Source organism: Podarcis liolepis, assembly GCF_965112155.1.
Source record: "Podarcis liolepis genome assembly, chromosome: 16".
NCBI lineage: Eukaryota > Metazoa > Chordata > Lepidosauria > Squamata > Lacertidae > Podarcis > Podarcis liolepis.
In genome coordinates this window covers 17,584,795-17,608,668 of record NC_139567.1, presented here as the reverse complement: position 1 = coordinate 17,608,668, position 23,874 = coordinate 17,584,795, and the positions used below count along the sequence as shown (strand labels likewise).

The following is a 23,874-nucleotide window of genomic DNA, read 5'->3' as shown; positions in this document are numbered from 1 at the left end:
CTGCCTCTCCTCATCCTCTCCATGGAGGCTTATTGGAGGAGATGTGGCCTCTGATACACCACTGAGATGCCAATGCTTAGGTACCCCTTTCTCGGCACCACTTCAGGCCGCTGCCTGCCTGCAACCTAACAGAACGGTCAGCTGGTGTGCTTGAAACGGTGATTGGGAGGGCTACACCTTGTTCTGATTGCGAGTCCAAAAAGCTATTGAGAGCGTAAGACAATTACACCTGATTTTACAAGTGCTATTTCTCTGAAAGGCATGGCGTGGACTCAAAAGGCTGCTGCAATCTGGACATCAGGCAGCAGATGAGTGGGCTGTGCAATTTCTTCTGTAGCCCCATTGCACTGGCGGTACCAAAGGAGGGGGAAACCCAAGCCAAGGTTTGCAGCTTAGTGTCGGTTATGAAAAAGAAAACAAGAGAATGTATTGCTATGCTCCAAGATCACCCTTTCCTCACTAACAGGGGTGCCAAATATATTCTAATCCCGCAGTCTGAAAATGCAAGTGGCATATGCCACCCTCTGGGCAGAGGTTTCACCACCAACAGAAGACATACTTGTTCATCCAGGCTTTCTTTAATAGGATTCATTTTGATGCTTATTTTGTTTGGATTTGTTGTGTTTTATTATTGTTGCGTGAACCACTTTGGTACTGCCTTCTGCAAATAAGAAGCGGTATAGAAATCTTATTTTAAAAGATCTATTTAACCAAATCTATATACCGTTTGATTGCAGTGAGATCTTTAAGAGGTTTACAAGAGATGTTAAAATTATCAGCATAAAACCGCTAAAGCAATTCAAAATATTAAAAATAATTAAAATTAACAGTGAAAGAGATTAAAAATACACTGGCATTTATGTGGCTGGATAGGCTTATATAAACAAAATCTACATCATCATGAGTTATTATAAGACCAGGGATTCTAAACAGACTAAACTGGGAGTCAACTTCTCTTGTTGTGTCAGAAACTGGCAGAACATGCTCCGTTGGTAGATGGTTCAGTCACATACCTTCTCTGCCCTTCTGGTCACTTGCATCACATCTATATATATATATATCTCCCTTGGGTGCCTCAGTGGCACCCAAAAGCTGTCACCTGTGGCAGCTGGTTTGTCATAACATTTGTTCACAAAACTGACCAGCCTTGTTCCTAAGCAAGCAGGCAGCCTTGCAACAGTTGAAGCAACTTTGCTCATCTCCCTTTTTTTGCCTGCGTGCGCCTGTACATGCGTCTGTCTCCGTCTGTGTGTGTGTGGTTAAGCTTTTTTGATCAGACCTAACAAAGGTGCTAATGTATTATTAAAGCTAATGGAGCTCTACAAGAAATGTTAATGGACATTAAGTTTGCATAAATGAATTACACATTAGCACAGTAGCAAGACAGCTACAATCTGCCAATTTAGGCAGTATCTGATGGTTTTTGTTTTCCCATTATGGGGACATTACTCCCCCAATACTTTTGGGCGATATGAAAATTGTAAGCAGAATGCTCATAATGGAACAACATAATGAAGTAGAAGAAATAAATTAACACAGGGGCTTCTTTGTGTAATGTTATGGTTGAGCTGCATATACAAAAGACGTTTTGAATCACCATCTCCTGATCGCCCTGCTTCATTTCTGCTCCTCTGTGAACATGAAGAGGTACTGGGGGACTGGTGCCAGGTTGCTGCTCTTCCTTGTTTTCAAATGAATGATGTCACACTGCATGGGTCCCTTCCCATCCCAGAAAGAGGCCAGCCATTTCTGCCACAATTCTCAGCATTATTTCAGCATAAGAAACAAACAAGGAATATGCAGGTGCCAAGGCACCCCGGAACGGTAAGAGACCTCTGGCGCTCTTACTGAAACTGAAAGACACAGCTTAAGCAGATCAACAATCCAGCCAGTGGGATCTACTTTAAAGCATCCTGTAGTAACAATTCTTACATAACGGCACATACACTATCAAGACAGGGCAGGATTGAGATACCCAAAGCTTCCAAAAGTGGAGTTCTGTGGTACTCCTAAAAAAGGAGACATATTCATCTTGTCAGATGGAGGGACAGATGGACCCACCCCAGCATAATTTGGTTGCTAACTTGTACTTGCTGCTGCACAATGCTTGAAGCAGCTCATAACCAGAACCAGAATGGCTTACCTAAATGTCACCTGGGTAGTTCATGGCTTAGGTAAGACCTAAACACAGGGGTTTCTGCCTCACAGCTTCTAGAGTAGATGAAGAAGTGTGCGGAATTGAGCCGTAGTCACTAGACTCTACTGGCACTCCATTTTAAAAATAATTATATTTTTCATCAATACATTTTTTTTCCAATTCACTATAATATTATTTTACAAATTATTTAAACTTTGACTTCCCTTCCGCCTATCCATGGTTTCCTTCTAGCTTTCCATTTTTTCCTGCATATTGCAGTCCCTCCATACTTTCTCTTTCTCACTTTATCTCCATGTATTTTATACTGCTGAATTTATTCTAATCCTGCTAACGTTTTAACCTGTTTGCTGTAATTTTTCATATACTCTACATGCATTTTCCAATTCTCCTGATATACTCTATCTTCTTGTTCTCTTATTCTGATGGTTAGACCCACTGAATCTACCGGCACTCCAATCTGTTCTAGGATTTCATGTCTTTGTAGACGGCATTGATACATGTGTTTGTTTGTTTTTTGTAATAATAATACTAAACCTTGACACACTTCCATGTTAATATTTAAATGCTTAGTTCACATGTCTTGAGGCAGCTCTGCACTGATAGCACAAGAACAGATGATGAGAAATAGTTTGTCTTCAAAAAGAGCAGGGAAAGAATGCCTTAAACCCAAATTCAATACTTTAAACCTCTCATTTAATCAAATCAGATAAACAGCTTTTGTATGCTACAACGAACCATAATTGTCTAATCAATCGCTTTGGTCAAGCCATGTCCATGTGTGGGGCAAGGGGGAGGGGAGGGTTGTGACTCTGGTACTCACACATTACATCTAGGTAGTACTTGGTCTGCAAGTCTTTGACGGCAGGATGGTCTACCTGACAGACAACAGCAACCCCATCATCCTCTCGCTTGACCTTCAACGAAAGGCGACTGGTCACTGTAAACATGTCTGACCACTGCTCCTCTTCTGTTTTACCTGCATAATGGACATGAAAGGGGAGGAAAAAGAGCAGATAAATGGCAAATGACTAGACCCATGCCATATCTATCCAAGACCATCCTCCATCGCTGCATTTGTGTTGTCGTTTTCAACTGAAGTCACTTCTGCAATCTGTACTCATCTAGTAGTGACTCGCCTTGTTTAGCTTATCTATTCCAGAGCTTCTCTCCACTTCTGCAATTCTTAAATAGTTCAACTATGCATATGCTGACCTATTCATAACCCTCCAACAGGCATATTCTTGCAACCTTATTCTCTCTGTTTTTATTTGCACATTCCTATAATCTGTGGGTGTTTGTAGGGTGACAACACCTGCCTTTCATTGTTACTTTCCTACCTACATACTTATTGGATTAATTTGTGGCACACTGATGACCTGCACAAAATAAAGGGAAACAACTCATTTTTTAGTTGACAAGCAGCTTCTCTGCCTGGTGGGTCAGGAGGAAATTCTTAGTTGGCAAAGGTGGCCAGGTGAGTGGATGTTTACCTGCCGTATACAGCAGGAGTGGGGAACCTATGATCCCACAGATGGCAAACTCCCATCATCCCAGATCATTGGCCATGCTGGCTGGGGCTGATAGGCGTTGGATTCCAGAAACATCTGAAAGGCCAGAGGTTTCCCACATCTGGTATATACAGGGATACAGAGGGAAAAGAGGAGAGCTGGTATCAAAGTTAAGCAAACAGTTTTGCAATGGAGCAGGGCTGGCAAGGCCCTTTTTCAAGTCAATCACAAGGAAAGGAAGCCTGCGAGCTCTTATTCTCTTATTCGCTTCCAGATTTAAAGGGGGGGGCTATCTCCTGCTCATGATATTAAACACAAAATCTACAGCACTCGGCAGCGAGGATTAGGAATTCCAGGATGCCTTCCAAACACTTAAGTCAATGGAGCCAGAAATCCTCCACCCTCTTCCTCCAATGCCACTGCCAAAAGCCATCATCAATAATTAAGAGGGAAAGTGACTCCATGGATTTACATAATTAAAAGTAGTAATTAAAATATTTAAACAGTGGTACTGTTGAAGACCCAGCAAAATACAGCAGCAATGGGCTGAAACAGAAGCAGAAGCACCCTGCCAAAGGGAAGCCAATTTCAACAGGCAGCAAAAGGTAAGGGAGAGCAGGGAAACGCCTGGGATTAAAGTGGAAAGGCTTCCCAAAAATTTGAGATGCCTGGCTTACTTGTCAAGGAGGGGTCTATCACAAAACCTCAACTCGTGCTCCAGATCAACTGACAAAGCTACTCCACATTATAAAAAGACCACACCATTCGCTGCTCTGCACCCTTCTGAACTGATTTTGCCTTGCTGGAATGTGTCCTTTGCTATGGCAGTGCCTCTTGCTTGCCTGGAAGATGGAGATGGTGTACGTGTGTTAGCGGAGGGGGGGACATAGGAATCTCTGGCTTTTGCGTGGTTTGAATGTGACCTACTGGGGGTAAGAGTCACACCTGTTGCTCTGCCCACTTGCTGTCTCTGGTCTCACCCACCCCTGGCATGCAGCCCACAGAAGGTTGCCCATAATGAAATGCAGCTCTCAGGCTGAAAAAGATTCCCTTCCACTGTTTTGAGTTATTCTCTCACATCATCACAAGAGTATCCTGCTTATCAGCAAAACCATCTCTAAAAACCACAACCACACCATTAAGTTGATTGAGGGAGAAGGGGTCTACCAAATAGCTCCTTGTTGCCTTTAAACCATCTGATCACTGTGGGTGGTCTGCTGGCCAACGATGTGCAATTCAGCTCAATTTCTTCTCCTTCCACTGTGGTCTCCTTCTGGGCTTCGATCCTCAAGTTACGTGGTGGGACTAGAATGAAACAGCATACAGATATATAAAGATCTCAGCATGTTGTTGTCTTTCATGACACCTCCAAGAAACTGAACATGTGGGATAGCTGCTGGACAGATTAGAGGTGGATCAGCTGCCTCATAGAAGGTCCTCTTCAACTTACAATTTTGATTAAGGGAACACTTTGTAAATGCATCACCATCTGCAATAATTCTAACAGATCAAACATATTATAAATGCATCTTTAAAGTAGCACCCTGCTTTCGCCCTCCATTTGAATGTAAATTCCACATTTCCTATTCCAAAAATAATTAGCAAAAAATAGAGTAAAACAAACTAAGGGAGATTCAGGATTTTCAGACCGAGAGGGAAAGAAGAGGGTTATTTTCCAAAGAAAATAAATGAAATGCAACCCAACACAAATAATAGATTCTTCCATCAGAGAGCATTATTACAGAGAGAGCATCTTTCCTTCCTTTCAGGCATGTGTTCAGCACAGCTAAGTCATTTTTTTATTTTATTTTATTTTTTTGTGAAATCCAAAGCCAGAGGGTTGAATTGATCAATGAAATATAATCCGGTGGAGTCTGAAGCAGAAGAGAATCTGAAGCATAACCAGGGCCTGCCCAAGACATTTTGGCACCTGAGGCGAACCACAAAAATTGATACCCCCACCCCCGCCAGGGAAGAAGAGGTGAGTAAAGATCGAAACCAGGAAGAAGGGGGGGGGGGGAATAAGATGCTGGGAGTAGACCAGCAGCATCTCCTATTCATCGAGAGACCCTCGTAGAGGTGGTATGAGGGGAGTGCTGAGGAGGTGGCAGATCTGGCCTCCAAGAAGCACACCACAGTCATTGATGCCACTGTGGCAGTGGAAGCAGCAGGGAGCAAAACATTCATTGGAGGCTGGATCTGCTGCCCCTGAGGATCCTGCCGCATGAGGGAGTGTCCTACCCTTGCCTCATGGGCAGGCTGGCCCTGAGCATAACTACAGTATCACAAAGTCCACCAAAATGTGTAGATCTTTCCATTATCCTCTTCCCCACCTCCCTGCTAACAGGGTGGGTGGGTGAGAATGGATGGGATAGGCGTTTCCCCCCCCCCTTCTATTTTATAATCAGTAAAGACAATGTTAACACAGTTGCCTGATGGTACTGTGTTTATTAAATCAAGCATTAAAATAAAGATTTAAATGGATGTTGTTTATAAATGAGTGGACACATTTTCTTCATTGTTTTTGCTGTTATTGTACTAATGAAGCAGTTGCGCGATTCAGGTGTGAATAATATGTTCTGTTCTCTCCCCACCCACCAAAATGCAGGTAAGGAAGTATGCACAAAATGAATTGTGCAGATAATAAATTAGTTGTTTCTGGTCCATAAACAAGTGAATGGCACGGCGTCTTCAAAAAACAAAGGGAGGAGGAAGCACAAAGGTCAACAAGGCATGCAAGTCCCCTGTGGAATAGCAGGTTATGTCTGGTCTTCCCCTTGCCCCCCCCCACTTGCAAATAAGTCCCTACCCCCAAGAATGTAGGTGGAACTCAAAGCCATGTGATGCATGCTGGACAGGTCAGCCCAAGTGTGTATGTGTGTGTGCACTGCACATATACACACTGCCATGTTGCTCCTTCCTCTGCCCGAATCGTTCAGTCAGGGGAGAGGAGTAACACAAGAGCATCCCTGGAAGCACCTCAGCAGAAACGAATGTGTGTGTGTGTGTGTGTGTGTCCCCACATGCGCACACACTTGCTATCTTAGTTTGGGAAACATGAGAATAAAAAGCTCTCTTAATGCAGCGGTGTTAGGAAACAACTCTCAAGAGTGAAGGTAGCCGAACTTGAAATTCATATTAAAGGCTAATTTTAAATACCTTTTCAACACATATTAACATACTACAAACTGGAACTCATTAAATTGTGGGGGTGGAGGGTGGAGAGGGATGAGTAAGAGCGGAGAACCTATATACCTAATCAGCAAGTGTGATCTCACTTGGTGATTGCTTGTTGCAATTCAGGTTCGTTACTGGAATGTTAGGAGACAGCATTAATCTGGAGCTACGGCTGTTATGGTATTAGCAACTATTATCAGTGGATATGATAATCCCATAGTTGTGCCTGTTCTGTAATCTTCTGAACTATGAGAAATGGAATCACACACACACACACACACACACACACACACACACACACACACACGACAAACTTAAGGACTGGTGTCTGACAAGCACCATATGCCACGAAGAAGAGAGGAGGGGGAGGGTGTTTCTTGAGTATAATTTGCAGTAGGGGTTGAAGCAACAATTTGGCTGCATTTGGGTTCAAATCCCCCACTTTATGACTTGAATATCTTCAGAAGCCTGGACAGGAAAATCCTCTCCTGCGTCATATGCTGGAGAGTTGCTGCTCCATGAATTATACAGAGTAGGAATGAAGGAGTCATGGGGTTTGATTCTATCTATCCATCCATCCAAACAAATGTACATCTGTACGGAGTTCCTTATAACATTTCAGTGGCAAACCTGTTACCATCCCAGCCCCAACTGGGCAATAGGGAGCACAACAAAATAGGGTGAGGGTTTAGGGTACCAGGCATATCAAGGAACACCCAAAGGGGTTGCCATCCATACCAGAGTTTGGCATCCTCACGTAAGATGGGTATGTGCTAAAGCACCCTCCAGAATCTGGATGAGGCCAGACTACAGCTCCCATCAACCCTTACTACTGGCCATGCTGGCCGAAGCTTATGGGAACTGCAGTTCAACAGCACCTGCAGGAAACCAGATTGGTGTAACCTAGGTATTTCTGCCCTTCGGAACCATCTCTATTGTCTTTTAGGCACTTGCTTAAGACTTTCTTGAAAGAGGAAAGTGGTGATTGTTATACTACTTAGTATCAGTTCTGGATTTGAAAATGATTTTACATTTGCAGTGGCTGGTTTTTCGAGATTGTTTCATATGGAATTTGGATTTTTTAAAAAATAATTTTATATATACACTTGTTTTAAGGCTGTTTTTATTGTATTGTAAATTGCTTCAAGACGCCTTATAGGAAACAATTCATAAATGAAACTAATAATAACTATACAGTCGTTCCTTGGATTCTAAATGCCCTGGAACTCGGACGTTTTGGCTCCCAAACGCCGCAAACCCAGAAGTGATTGTTCTGGTTTGCAAATGTTCTTTTGGAACCCGAACGTTCAACAGGGCTTCAGCGGCTTCTTATTGGCTGCAGGAGCTTCCTGCAGCCAATCAGAAGCCACAATTTGATTTTTGAACGTTTTGGAAATCAAACAGACTTCCGGAACGGATTCCGTTCGACTTCCAAGGTATGACTGTAATTAGTAATAATATGGATTTACAGCGCAATCTGATGCACGTTTACTCAGAAGTAAGTAGCCTATGTTCAGTGATATTCCTTTCCAAGCAAGGTGACTGCAACCTCAGTTTTCTTTCCTGTTAATTCCATCAAGAATATGAAATACAACCTTTAGTGAAAAACAGCTTTGAGTAAACACATTTTACATCTAATAATTTTAACACTTCGGCAAAAGATGGAAGTGTGCAATGGTATATATATGGGGACAATATGATTACATACCCAGCTGGAAAAAAACAGAACTAAGAACAATATAAATATTGCCCATTATTTTACACTGAGAATATGGTCCAGCATTTGTGGGCTACAATTAAGCACACAGAGATCCTTAGAAGCATCATCACCCTGCCAAGAGGTGTAACTTCCTGCACATGCATATAATGCTTGATTTTTTTCACATTGTAGCACAGACTGTAACACAGAAGCTGTTACATTACCCATCATGCCCTTTATTAGATAGTCTCAGAACTCTAAAAATAAACAGAGAGGTTTGGAATAAAGCAATGAGTGCAGCCAAGAGTGTTTTGTCAAGGGACTAAATACTCACACCCTAATTGGCAAATATTTCTAACTTCTGTAATGGGTTTTGATAGAAGCTTGGATTCATGGGTGCAAATGTAAGGGTTTGGGGGAGCACAGAAGAATATGAGCTAAAGTAATTGCCTGGAAAACCACAAATGACACTCCAGACAGCTGTTGCCAGGGGAACAGTTATTTGCAACAGCTTCCTCCAGAATTTATGGGTTTGCCCACCTCCTGCCATTCTCCTCCATATGTCTGGAGAATGCCTTATGTACATGCATGTAAGGCAATACAAGTGTGTGGTAGATGAAGGCAACTTGGAACACATGATGAAGTAGTACATTTTGGGAGTGTGAAGCCAAGAAATCTTAATGTGTGTCTGCATGCTGACTTTCCCAGGTATAATTCTGTGGATTAGGGTCCTAAGGTTTTAACAAACAAATCTTCTGGATTTTTCTCCTTCTGACACTATCTTCATCCATCCCAAGACATGAAAAGGTGTGCTGCTGTCTACAGAACATTGCATGAGAAACAGCCCCAGTAAGGAGGATTTATTTCAGTGCCTGTGTTGAAGGTGAGATGGCTATAAAGAAGGTTTTAAAAATGTCCAAGAATCTGCTTTTTCCTCCCACCACCTTGCCACTCCCAAGTGAACTAAAGATGGAGTCTGGGGCTGACTGGTCCTTACCAAGCACTGTAATCGTCATAAAGTATTCCTGTGGGGGGTCCGTGTAGAGTTGGCAGAAGTATCTTCCTTCATCCGAAATGGAGACATTCGTCAGTGACACTCTGAGCTCACTGCTAGAGAAATTCACTAACTGAAACCTGCTGTCCTTCAAAGCTGTGGAACAAAGATACAATTAGAAACGGCAATGTTATGAGACATACAGTGCTTCCCTCCCAGAGAAAACAGTGAAAACCAGAAGCCTGGAGAGGTGGCAGCAGTGTTGACATGCAGTAGCAATACCACCCTCTTTTTCACATCCTGTTATTTTGGCTCATTATGTTACAATCTGGAAATAAACAATACTAGTACTCATCAATCAATACAAATAATCTAAACAAAAGCCCCATATCAAGTACTGATAATTACTCTCCCCCTTCCTGTCTACTTGCTCAAAGCTGCAGAAAGCCTTTAACAAATGAGCTGCTACAACATACAGAGCCCCGTTTCCCAGGCATTCCCAACCTGATGCCCTCCAGATATCTTTGACTGCAAGGCCCATCAGCCCCAACCAGCATGACCAATGACAAATTGGGTGGGGAGCAATATCTGGAGGGTTCCAGGCTGGCAAAGGATAGATGGACGGAAAGCCCATGAACAGAGATTTCACAAATTAAACTTGAGAAGGTTTATGACATGTGGGGAGAATGTTTAAGCAAACAACTTCCAGCAGAACTTTGGTTTTGCCAATTCATCGGAAACATTTAATCAAGCAACACAAAGCTGGAGAGATGCATTGCAGGCTCTTCCGAGGTCCAGAAGTTTAGAAAGTTAGATAAAATATATTAATCAAATAAATTGTTGGAAGTTTTCTGATGTTTTTAATACAACACCAAGTAATTTCTGGGACCAGAAGAACATGCATCAGTTCAAACACAGGCATATTCCTACTTCTACTAACCCCTAACAAATCTACTACCTACATCTCCCCCACCTATCCCAACATATCAAAAGAATAAAGAGAGGTGGTGGGAGAAGAGCACCATTTGTTTCTTAGCTCTTCATTCCAAGGGCTAGGTAATATACCATATTTTTCGCACCATTGGACGCACTTTTTTCCTCCTAAAAAGGAAGGGAAAATGCCTGTGCGTCTTATGGAGCGAATGTGTGGTCCCTGGAGCCAAATCGCTGTTGCCCTGCGCTGCTGGGGTGCTCTTTGGTGGGGTGGGGGAGGAGCCACGGTGCTCTGCCGGCAGCCTCCGTTTTCCCCTGAAGCCCCGGCAACGTTTGCAAGCAGCGGGAAGGCTGTGCGCTCCTGGGCTGCTCTGTGGGGTGGGCGGGAGGAGCCAAGCGGCTCTGCCGGCAGCTTTTGCTTTCCCCTGAAGCCCCGACAAGGTTTGCAAGCAGAGGGAAGGCTGTGCGTCTTTGCCCTGCGCTCCTGGGGTGCTCTTTGGGGGGGGGGGAGCAACACTGCTCTGCCTATAGCTTTTGCATTCCCCCTGAAGCTCCGACAAGGTTTGCAAGCAGAGGGAAGGCTGTGTGATCCTGGGGGGGAGGGGGGAGGAGCTACACTGCTCTGCCTACAGCCTTTGCTTTCCCTTGAAGCCCCGACAAGGTTTGCAAGCAGAGGGAAGGCTGTGCGTCTTTGCCCTGCGCTCCTGGGGTGCTCTTTGGAGGGGGGGGAGCAACACTGCTCTGCCTATAGCTTTTGCATTCCCCCTGAAGCTCCGACAAGGTTTGCAAGCAGAGGGAAGGCTGTGTGATCCTGGGGGGGAGGGGGGAGGAGCTACACTGCTCTGCCTACAGCCTTTGCTTTCCCTTGAAGCCCCGACAAGGTTTGCAAGCAGAGGGAAGGCTGTGCGTCTTTGCCCCACGCTCCTGGGGTGCTTTTTGGGGGTGGGGGGTGGGGAGCCACACTGCTCTGCCTACAGCCTTTGCTTTCCCTTGAAGCCCCGACAAGGTTTGCAAGCAGAGGGAAGGCTGTGTGTTCCTGGGGTGGAGGGGGGTGGGGAGCAGCAAATTGCTTTCTCTCAGTGCCTCCTAATTCAACTGCAAAGGATTGCCTAACCGGATTCTGAGCTCCATTTGAAGTTTAAAAATATTAAGTTTGGGGATTTCTTCAGGTAGCAGTTTTGCAGAAATAGTCATAAATACATGCAAAGCATTTCCACAATTCAGTATTAGTGAGCTCAGCTAAAACCGAGCAGGCATCTGGCTCAGTAACAGTTTAAACTAAACAACTATAACCAAAATAAAAAAATTCCTTCCAGTAGCACCTTAAAGACCAACTAAGTTAGTTCTTGGTATGAGCTTTCGTGTGCATGCACACTTCTTCAGATACCAATGCACACGAAAGCTCATACCAAGAACTAACTTAGTTGGTCTTTAAGGTGCTACTGGAAGGAATTTTTTTATTTTGACTATGGCAGACCAACACGGCTACCTATCTGTAACTGCAACTATAACCAGACATCCTGTGTGTTTGTGTGTGGACCATGTTTCTAGCAGCTAATCTTTATTGCTGAAAAGAGGCACTGATATTCCACTCCAAATCTATAATTCATTATACAAATTCTTACAAGTACAGTCCACCTATACCAAACCAAAAACATTGTGTTCTCTTGTTATTGAATGGAAGCTATTTATTTGCCCTCTTTTCCTCCTCTGTTCTTTGCTCAGTCACTCCATTTTGAATCTTCCTTTCAAAACAACCATGCCTGTTTTGAGAAAACTTCAGAGATTTAGGAACTGGAGCACAATCATTTGATCTCTTTGCTGTTCCTCCATACTCCAAGCACTTCTCATTTGCACAGCCCTGGTTTCTCTCCCTGACTATTAATATTTTTGATTAATAACAGTAAAATGCTCAAATTTTAATTTTTGTGACTGCTGCCAATACTGACTTCCCAGTGATGATGAAAACAGCTACATTATAATGGAATGTCTGTCCTTTTTCCAATTTCTTCATACCGTGGCTCGCTTTAAAGCAGCAAAGTGGACAGGAGCCACCCACTTTGCTGTTTTAAATAGTTTAGTACAACATTTGAGTTGGATTTTTTCTTCTTCTTATTTTCCTGCTCTAAAAACTTGGTGCGTCTTTTGGTCAGGTGCGTCCTATGGAGCGAAAAATACGGTACCTCACCAGCTCCTCCATGATGCCATGTTTCACTATCAGCCCTTTTGTTAGTCTCCAGACAAATTACGAAAATGTCTCCAGATTTCCCCTCCTTGCTTAGGGCACATGGCTGTTTGCAGAAGGATATCTCTGTCCCATTAATCCTGGCCTCACCTAATGCATGATTTCCAATTTTGAAAAAAAGGTGTCCCTGCAAAAAGAAGAACTCAGAAGAACCAAGTTTTGTGGCCTGCTGACATATCCATGTCAATTTGCTCCAAAATATTAGGGACCATATTGTTCCTAACTATAAATGCCATTTTAAAAAGGATGGGAGACAGGGCAGTCCCAGGAGAAAGATGGCTTGTGTTACTAACCTTGGGCTATAAACGACCCCGTATATATTAGTTATATTTTCCTAGAAAGTAGGCAAAGATTCCAAGAGCACTCAATTTGAATTATAACAGCGTCTCTTATTGATAAGGTTTTAAACACATGTTCAAGACCATCCTAACATCATTCTTCAGTTGGATTAAGGAAGGATTGGCTTGAACATTCCAACCACCGAGCCAAACACATCTCCTTATCCAATGGTAAGCACATCCTGCTTTGCCCTATTCGATTTGTTTGTGTCAACTAAATATTTTGGCACTTAATTGCAATTCAGAGTGAATTACTGTGGTCAATTCCTCTTGCACTGCAAGATGGTCTGACTCTTAAAAAGGTCTATAGCTAGTCTTTCCATTAAAGCAAGTGATTATGATTGCCTGCCTTTGCCTACTTACTGAAGAATTGACTAAACCTTTAAAATGTCTGACATTAAATTAAAAGGAGCCCTCAGCAACCTCTTTATCAAGATTTGCCAAACAACACAGAACTCACGTCTGAAGTCTCTGAAATAAATCGTCTGTCTATTGGGATTCAAGAGCTGAATCACGGAGTCATCACTGTTTCTGACTTTGCAGCTGATGGTGGCAACTTCCCCCTCTACGACAGTCACATCTTCTGTAACCAAATTCTGTCCATCACCTTAAGATGTTAAAGAAAAAGAAAAAGACAGGACAGGTCAACTCACATTCAGTCAATATGGAAGCCAAATACCCTCTCACCCCCCGCAAATGCAGCAAATTAGTTGTGAATTGGACACATGAAGACCTGTGGTTAAGTGAAGACATGGTGCACAGTACCCCTGACTAACACTGATTTGTCAGTTGCATTCACACACACACATACAGACACAAACTCTTTTGCTGGATGGGGTGAACAGCAACTTGCCTCAGGGAAATATGTGGCAGGAATGCTTGCCTCTCATGTCTGGCACCAAGGCCATCTTACCCATAGGCGCTAGGGGTGCAGGGCACCTGGGCGCCGGGCTCTCAGGGGTGCCAGGCCGAGAGTCTGGGGCTCGAGAGTTGAGTCTGGGGGAAGAGCCCACCCGTCGGTCAGAGCACCGCAGTGGGCTCTTCTGCAGGTGGCTCTGTGTCGTGAGTTTGGGGGTGACTGAGCCAGTGAAACACTGAGGCAGCCAGCTGGCTTCGCCCTCCTGCGTGCCTGGGACTGGCACTGTCTCCCATCCTCTCCCTGCAGCCATTCCCTCTGCAATGGTCTTAGACTAACAACATGCTAAGGAAGTAGTGGAACTGTGCAATACTTTATCATATTGGTATTTTAAGGCTGCCAGTAAATCAAAACTCATTGAAAACTTAGTATCTGTTGCATTATACCAAACAACCTAAACACACCAAGGACAAATTCTCATAGTGTCTTACTATAAGGATTATCACCTTCAACATTTTGGATATTAAAAGCTTCTCCCAGCTAAATGATTACAGCCATTTTATCCGTTGGAAGTTAGAAATCTTAAAAGAGCAAGTAGGACCCTTTCATAAGAGACTGCTGATTAAAGATTCATATTCTAATTCACTATTGATTTTAGATAAAATTTAAATTTATACACTACTTAACCAGACAAAAATGGAGTTCAAAGTAGCTCACACAACACAAATTCAGTTCATTATTTGTACTTTCCTTTCAGCAGATGCATACATTACACACCTGATAAGTAGCTTGTGTGCAACAACAGCATCCTAAGGCAGCTGTTCTGCTTAAAGAGGATGGGGGCAATTGGGACCCCTCCTGTTGCACATGCCAGGGGCTCTGATGACACACTAGTCACCTGTGACAGAGCAACACTTGCTGTTTGAGCAGAAAAGCAGCTCAGCAAATCAAAGCTGAACATGTTAAAACTGGAGATGTGCATGTATGGGCCTTTCTAATAAAAACCATATTCTCAAGGACAGAACTATTAAATGCATTGGACACCACAGATATCGCTGGAAAAGCTTCATTAGAAGGATGAGTGGAAAGACAGACACAGATACCATAATTATTTTGCTAAAAATAGGAGATGCTGCTTCTGGAGACAGGCTAAATCTGGAAGCAGCTGAAAGGTAATCCCATCTGGCTGTGAAAACATAACCCCTGGGAGAGACCTCGGAGGGGTGGGTTTGAGACGAGCAGATCTCTTCTTGAGACTTAAAAACAAAACAAAAAACCCCAACAAGACATGCATATGAGCAGGGGTGCCAACTTGAATGAAATAGGGGGCACAGGTAAGCACACACCATTTGAATGGCAATGCCCACCAACTTTGGGGGGCCCACCAACGTTTGAGGGGTCCTTGGCTCCTATGCATATGAGAACACATATCCTCACACACACACACAAATATCTCAAGCACAACAGACTGAAAGATCTAAAACATACCGATTAACGAAGTTGCAGCAAAACACAAATCAAGGCTAAGGAAGGGGCAGAAGAGTAGAGACCTCATTTCCAGGGTGCCACAGCTTTTAACTGTGTGTCTCAGTGATGGGCTAAAAGGCAGAAGGTTGCACCTCACAAAGCATTTTTGGTTGGTCTCTTTTAGTTACCGCAGCCTTCATTGTCTGTGCCTCATTTCCTTTACTATGGAACATAGACCTTTATGTAAATGTGCTTTTACACTGGGTACATTCCTTTATTTATTTTTTTCATTCCAGCAGTTTATCGAGGACCCAATTATGCACTTCTAGACCTAGCAGAAACTGCACTGACTATTAAGTACCCTGTTTACGGCTCCCTTCTTTCCTGAAAGCTCTGCACATTTTGCTGCAGGAGCCCAAACTCTGTGTTCACAGCAGGAATCTGTCAAGTCAAAAAACTCAACAGCCACCACCTGCCTGTTAGCGATGGGCCTTATGTAGTCACTGAGTAAGATTTTCAAATAAAAAGGGGTCAGGTATGCATTGAAAACTGCATGGGGGAAGTTGATCGTTTTTTCCCCTCTCATAACACAAGCACTTGTGGTCATCCAATGAAGCTGATTGTTGGAAGATGCAGAGTAAATAAAAGGAAGTACTCATCAAGCAGCACATAGTTAAAACTATGGAATTCACTCCCCATAGGAGACAGTGGAACTCACTCCCCATAGGAGACAGTGATGGCCACCAACTTGGATGGCTTTACAAGAGGATCAGACAAATTCATGGAGAAAACGGCTATAATGGCTACTAGTTTCGATGACAACAATGCAGCAAAATCCAAGATTACAAAGAATTTCCTAGAGCAGACATATTTATTTTTTTTCAATGTTCACCCCAAGCAATAGCTAAGGACATCAGAAGAGACCTACAGTCCTTGATAGCTTCATTTCCCCGTTATAACACTGTAACACTGGAGGCAGTTGGGGGGCAATGCGTAACCCCAGTGGAAAAATTTGGACACCCCCAAAGTTGTTAAGGAAAACCCAAAAGCTTTATTAAGACAACTTGGGAAGGTGTTATGGTGCACTTACTATCAAGAAGGAGTGGGTGGGATCAGTAAGGCATGGGAGCTTCCTGCTCTTAGAGGCCAAGTGCAATAGATACATTCGACATGACAGCTTAATTTTCCAAGGCACTTCCCTGTTTCAGCCTCCCTCCCTGTACACAGCTGAGGAATCACCACCACCGATGTAGCAATTGCACTGAGCACGACTGGCATGTAGTTGGTACCAGGCTACCCAGTACATCAAAGCCAAGCAAATTCTCAAATCAAAGGAACCAAGATTAAATTTATACTTTGCTGGCAGCAGGCAGGCACCGAGGAAGTACGTGCAAAATATTTGAGGGAAAACTTATCACAAGACATTGCCTAAAACAGAGTAAAAAAGGTAGCTCCATCTGATTGCACTTGTTTTCAGAGCCCAACTTCTACTTACTCTATTTAAATCAGCAGGTGATGCTTTGATAGTCCAAAAGCAGAGAACAAAATAAATTCTTCCATTCAGTTACCCAGTGAGCTAGGTAATATTTTACTGTCAGAAGCTCTGAATTCCCCCCTCCTACACCTTTTAATGAACTGAAGCCAGTGTGTCAGCAGCAATATCTAGGTTAGAGTATTAAACAATGCAGAAATGGGGGGTGGGGCGGGGGAAGAGAAGCACAGCTCTGCATTCTACGTTCTGCATACTGCCGCTTCTGCTTCTCTCGCTCCAGTGTAGCTTTTGAGCCAGCTCAAAGACACCAAGTGCAATCTTTCACTTGCCCATGGCATGAAATAAATAAAAAAAGTACAAACAACTAGGAGTTAAGGAGGAAAAAGGTACGCAGAGTGATGACTATATTGGGACAGGTGAGAGATGGAAAGTAGATAAAGGGTCCCCCAAACAAAGTAAGGCAACACTTGGCTGAAAACACCATCTATCTATGCATCCATTCCTGTGCCTATATAAAGGAGGAAACTATGCCTCCACTAATTTCTTCTCACAGGTGCCCTCTAATTCCCTCCTTCCATGAAGCAAATGGCAGCTTTGCTCTTTAAAAAGTTATTTTAAATCAGGAACACAATGCAGAGGAAAAGGTTAAAAAGCCTACTCTCCAACTGCCATAGCCCTAATCCTATTCCCCACACTCCCAGGCGTGGAACCTCTGTGATTACGGGCTCTCGCCCTTTGTCTAGCTTTGTTTTAGATTACACAGGAAAGCATTTGAGTCCTTGTTGGTGTTTGCCTTGCACAGGGGTCAGCAAACTAAGGTCTGCGGGAGGGATCAGGCCCAACTGCCTTCAGGATCTGGCCCGCAGACTGTCCGTGGATCGGCGTGGGGATTCTGTTTGTTTGGGTTGCGCCATTTTTTTCTGTGCCATTTCCACCCCCTCTCCCTTACACACATTGCAGCTGCACCTCCTCCTGGCTTCTCCCCGCCCTGCCTATAGAAGGAAGGGGGCTGGGCTGAGCTGGCTGAGCGCCATTTTAAGCAGCCCCTCTCCGGAGCCAGCCCTTTTGCGCTGCTCATCTTCCCTCCGCCGTCGTCACCACCGCCCTGGTGCTCCTGTCTGCCTCTCCATGAGAAGCAGCAGTAGCAGCGGTGGTGGTGGCAGCCCCTGGGAAGGTAAGCGCAGCAGCTGGGGCTGGGACTGGGGGCTGGGGAGGAGGACTACTTGCCCCCCTCGCCTCTTCTTCCAGCTCCCCCCCGGTGCCGCTACTCCAGCCCGTCACAAGGTCTGAGGGACAGTGCACCAGCCCGCGGCTAAAAAGTTTTTGCTGACCCCTGGTCTTGCACCTACTACATTTTTTCAGTTAAAGATACTGTTAAGCACCGACAGCATTGGAAACACAACATTGGCGGATGAAAGAAATTAAACAAAATGAATGCACTCTCTTCAGCTATATGAGGGCGGGGAATGGACAACCCTCCCTCCTCAAATATTGTGCCTCAGTAGAGGACTGGTTTGAGCCAAATGGCCTGAAGTCATCAAGAAGAGACAGAACTCAACCTGCCCACTAATGAATGCCCTGGTATGTTTTTGGAACCTGTTTCACACTTGTGGGATTTCCTTCACTTGGAGACTCGCCAAAAGCTAAGAACATTTTCAGAAACAAAAGACTGTATCATTTCAGTTGACTTCTACATGTCAACAAGGAAAACATTTTAATGACTCATATTTTATACATTAAGTGCAAATGTTTGGTCAACCAGAACAAACCTGTAAGAAACCTGTGGCTTAAAAAAAATAAAAATAAACATCATGTAACGTTTAAGCAGAACACCAGTTTTAATTCTACACTTGATTTAGGCTAATCTCTCTTAGATCAACCAAGCCAAAGTACTATGGAGACTGAAATGTACAGAAAGACTTTGCAAAGGCACCCAAACTACTGTGAGCAGATATTAATCTGCATGCCATCAATATTCCAGGCCACGAACGTCTAGAGCTAATAAAAAGAAGTACTCTACACAAAGCTTCTATTAATTGATGGAATTCGCTGTCACGGGATTTTGTGTGGTTTAATAGTATAACTGTTAAACAAAACAAAATACTTCACAAATTTATGGAAGAGAGGTTTGCTGAAGCCTATTAGTTAAGATACTACCTGCATAATTGGAGTCACTATGCTCTTGAATGCCAGTTGCTAGAAACCACAGAAGAAAGGCCCTGACTGTAGGCTTCTCACTGGGGAAACTGGGTGGTCACTGTGAGAACAGGATGCTGGACTAAATGGGCCACAGATATAACCCAGGAGGCCTCTTAATGCAATGGAAGCCAGCACTCGTAATCACCCAGAATTTTCTAAAATGTCCTATCTCTGTAGCCAACTCAACAACAACAATTCATTTATGTATTGCTTATATGCCAGAATGGCATCAGAGCATTTTTCAACTTTAAAACCAATCCTTAAATAAAAGGCACGATTAAAAGGAGCAATTAAAAAAATTTAACAATTAAAACAGTTAATAAAACTGCAAGTTTGGTTCAGTGGAATGCTTGCCTAAATGGGTGTGTCTTCAGGAGCTGGTGGAATGCCAGGAATAATGGGACCTCTTTTATTTCAGCAGGGGGAGCATTCCACAGCACTGAAGTCCCCAATGAAAAGGCCAATGATTATCAGGCTGCGGCAAAACTAACCAGGTTCCATAGTACTCTCACAAATGTAGGGCTGCGTAGAACCTAAAAAAGAAAATCACATTTGTTTTGGGAAGCAGCACAGAACTGATAGTTGGATGGCAGGGGCCAAAGACGGAAATCACTATTATCTGCCTAGTTTGCGAACTTGGGGGGGGGGGGGAGAACTAGCTGGTCAGTGTTAGAATGCTGAACCAGACCAACCTTTGGTCTGATCCACTACAGCAATACTTATGCTCTTATTGTTCACAAATAGAGAGGAAATAATTTATTCAATATAAGGCTGCAGAACCCATAGACACATTCTTGAGCAGAGCAAGCACTATCAAATTAAAAATACTGACTACTGCAGAAGGAAAATGTCTGCTGGAAACATATTCCATATTTTTTTCATAAACACGGCGCTCACGACAAATTAAAGTCATTAAGATTTGATTTCCATCTCAGCAATTATCAGCATATTCTTTTTAACATTTACTTTAAGACAATCCTATCTTTCAATTCATTAAACTCATTCTCCCATTTACGAAGTTCTATATCAAATCAAAATCCTATTTGAATTAATAAGAATTATGGGGAAAAGTAATTTAGAAATAAATGATCTGAGGTTCAAACCACTGAAGCTTTTGATTATGAAATACTGTACGGTTAAAACTAACCAAAGGATTTCTGCAGGACCCTCACAATGAAAGGTGTGGATCACCAATGCGATGGCACGTTAGGATGCAGGAGGGGTCTTCAGGTCCTCAAGGGCATTAATGGTGTTCTCATTTAGCCCACAAAGGCAGAGCATTCTACCTTCATAGGTACACTGGGACACTGAATAGGAATTAAAAAGCCTTGCTTGCTTTCATGGAATCTGTTATTCCCAGCCTGCACTCTAAGTATCAAATTAAAACCCGCAGCCACTTTGTCAGAATTAAAAATGATTAAATTGTATTAGACAGATCTGAACCAGACAGTCAATATTATAGCCAGCAGCACTCTCTTATGGGTGCTACTTGCTAAAGGAAAAAATCAGCATTATTAAACAGACAATGTAATCATGGTAAATAGTATTGTCAACTGGGCTACATTTTCATTTAACTCTGTTAACATTTCACTCTACTGCAATATAGAGAAACCATACCTAACAGAAAATTGAGTTTCATATCCTGAAGACTAGGTGTCAGGCACTGAGGGATAGGGACTGGGATATGGGTAGATAAGCCACGGGAACCCTGCCCTTTTCACCACTTGCTTTGGGACCTGTAGCTAGTGGTGCAGTGAAGGAAGAGGAAGAGGGAGCTCTGGAATTCCTATTGTTTGTGACAGATTAGGAGAGAGGATGCCAGAGTATGAGAAAAATAGCTTAGGAAAGACTAGATACTTCCCCTTCTTTTCTTGGGTGGTGGGGGCCCTACTTCAAATGGTAACCCTCCTTTTGCAGGATTGTTGGGCTTTTTAATTGAAAGGGGGAAATTGCATATCTGCTTACTGAAGATCTTCTGTTAAAGCTCAATCTGTTTTACAACTTGAATTTGTTCTGTGAATATTATACTCTTCTATTGTCAGGTGAGCCTAATAAACTGCTGCTCTGTAAGAGGGGTATTGCATGTTTGCTGTATATAGATCAACACAGCTGTTTGGATTTTGGGGCTCACCTTAGAGGAATGGCTAAGGTGGACATCATAATGAGCTCCTGCACTTCAGAATTTACCTACCTGCAGCAAATAAATTCTCAAGTAAATATTTGCTGGATCAGAGGAAACTCAAGGGAGCTGAAGTCTAAAGGTAATTCCCAACACTTCATAGTTCTCAGATACAGGATTGGCCTTCAGGTGAAATAGCTGAAACTGAGTGGATTCAGACAATAACACACAATAGCATTTCTAGCCATTCTATGAACAACAATTCCACACAGCAGACTGCTTGGCATGATTTTTACCCACCCTTCTTTCTTACAGCCACAACCACCAATCTTCTACTGACTCTTGTTAGTCCTCTATCCTCTTCCACTAGCAGACTAACACTTCTGTACCATAAGGAAACATGCAAAGTCTTCTGCCCAAACCAGTGTCTTTGATGTAGTATTTAGGGTCTGTATTTGCTAAGCACATCAAAAGCATTCACGGAGAAGATTTCACACATCCAGTTAAGGGTATGGGAGCAATTAGGGGGAAGAGCTGGCAATAAACATGTAAAATCAGTGTCAGAAAGAGTCTAATTAACCAACACAGAATTCTGTACCAGCATTTTCTAGGTTCTGCTATCCAGCTTGGTAAACCATTTTGATTGTCAGCTAAAGGTTTCTCTCGACTCTTGCCTCTCAGCCTAATGATTCAGGAACAGAAGAGCCTGCCTTATACTGAATGATACCATTGGGTCACCTAGCTCCATATCGTCTACACTGACCACCAGCAGCTCGCCAGAGATCCAGAGCACTGGGACTTTTTGCATACAAAGAAGGAGCTGTAACATTGAACCAAAGCCTTTTAGATGGGCTTTAGTCCATACCTGCAACATCTAACCTGACCTAGAGAGTAAATGTGGGCAAAAGAGGAAGAGAAGAAATGGGAACATGAAATGTCTTGGTGTCTCTAGAGAATTATAACAAACTTGTAAGAGAAGCAAATTTGGGGAGAGAACTGAAATGTTTCTGATTGATATTCATGATGCACAGATTTTTCCTCAATTAAAGTTAATTACCCACAAATGGAACACATAATAATCTGTGTGCTTTCTTCTTTTTTATTATTAATCTGCTATTGTGATGTTTAATGTTAAGTTAGAATCCTATCTTGCAAGCTTAGATATCCACTATATAGGCTTTCTGATTAGTTTTAAATTCCAAAAGCTTTTTAACTATGCAGTTTAAATATGTAAGCCACATAATAGACCATAATGGCTCCTTTGGAATCATTAGAACACATAGTAAATACGATGCAGCATGACAATAGTTTAAATACACACTCAGATGATAGCTTTGTAACAAGTGGATACTTTGCATTCTATCTGCTAAATGGGCACTTACATATAGATCATAATAATATCTCCTTGACAACAGTTAAGGTCTATTGTCTCAATTTATTGGCTCAGGAATCTTCTTGGTTGGGTATGGTGCTCAAAACAATGGGACAAAATAATACAAAATAAGTGATGTTAAAATAAACTCAGGAAGCTGCCAAATCTTGGAGAACTCAGCAATGAGTGGATGAAATACCACTCCTTATTTTTGTCTATGATACACACAAAATGCTGGGAGGGGGGGGGGACCAATGAGAGAGTCTCCTCTCAACACTTCTTAGGGCCTCCTACAACTTTTCAATTCAGGGGCAAATGCTGATGCTTGATGCTTCTTCAGTTGCTCATAATGAAAGTGAAATTTAACATGGTTTTTTTTTCTAAATTTCCCTTTACAGTAGCATCACCATAGCTGAACCATCCTAGCTAAAGCACCAACAAGGGGGTTTCAAAAGCATTTGGCTCCATCAATGGGGAAAATATTTTATATATGTCTGCCCAGCAAGTTATGGCACATCTGACTGGTATGGAGAGTTTACACTGATACAGACTGCTTCAAATCAACCATGACCCAAAATTCATAGTTTAGATTAAAATCTAAACCAGTTTAAGATAATCAGAGTGACAGGAAGTAAAGGATTTTGTTATTATGCTTATGTGTTGCCCAAGAAGCTCAGAGAATATGAGAGCTCCAAGCAATCCCTCATTAGTTTGGGAAGGGTCAAGACAGCAACAACAACGACTACTATTACTATGGTTAAATTTATTACCTGCCCTGCACCAGAAGGTTCCAGGGTGGATTGCAACAATATACAAGATAGCAATAAAAACAGTTTAAAACAAATTAAAATCACAACTGCTTAGCTTTAGAGAACAATCTACTTTCAGACCATTCGCAACATCAAATTCTAGAAACCAGAACGACATCTTATCAAAATTAGAACAGAGCTGTTTATCTATTCACCTCTGTTTTACATACAGAAGGTGCCAGACTCGGTCCTTGGCATAGACACAAAGGATCTTAGACATAGCTAAGAGAGATAGTCTTAAGATTTTGGATTCCTACCATCAATCAATAGCTGGCAATGCAGGCTGCACTCATGGCCCTGCCTCAATGCAAGACAAATGCACGATTTCTTTCCAATGTTTCTTTAAAAATGAGAACAATGGGTCCTCAAATACCTATTTGTTCAGCATAAACTCCGTACTATGGGAGCTGTTTTAAAGGGAAACAGTTTCCCTGATATGCAATGTACCTGGGTTTGCCTTTGAAGGCTTTGCAGTCTACAGCTGGTTCCAAATACAGCTGGGTTACTG

The 23,874-nt window shown here is 42.8% G+C and overlaps 1 protein-coding gene across 9 annotated transcripts in view; it reads right to left on the bottom strand.

The window, feature by feature from the left end:
* CADM1 (cell adhesion molecule 1) overlaps positions 1 to 23,874 on the bottom strand; it is a 285,550-nt gene that overhangs the window by 58,558 nt on the left and 203,118 nt on the right. For all 9 annotated transcript variants that reach the window (XR_014520380.1, XR_014520381.1, XM_083481086.1 and 6 more), the window contains exons 2-5: positions 13,513 to 13,659; positions 9,540 to 9,692; positions 4,834 to 4,971; positions 2,979 to 3,134 (exon numbers count right to left, since the gene is read on the bottom strand). Coding sequence is in view for 7 of the 9 variants with exons in the window: in XM_083481086.1 (XP_083337212.1) it covers positions 2,979 to 3,134; positions 4,834 to 4,971; positions 9,540 to 9,692; positions 13,513 to 13,659 (594 nt within the window). In the remaining 2 variants the exon portion in view is untranslated. The remainder of the gene's footprint in view (positions 1 to 2,978; positions 3,135 to 4,833; positions 4,972 to 9,539; positions 9,693 to 13,512; positions 13,660 to 23,874) is intronic.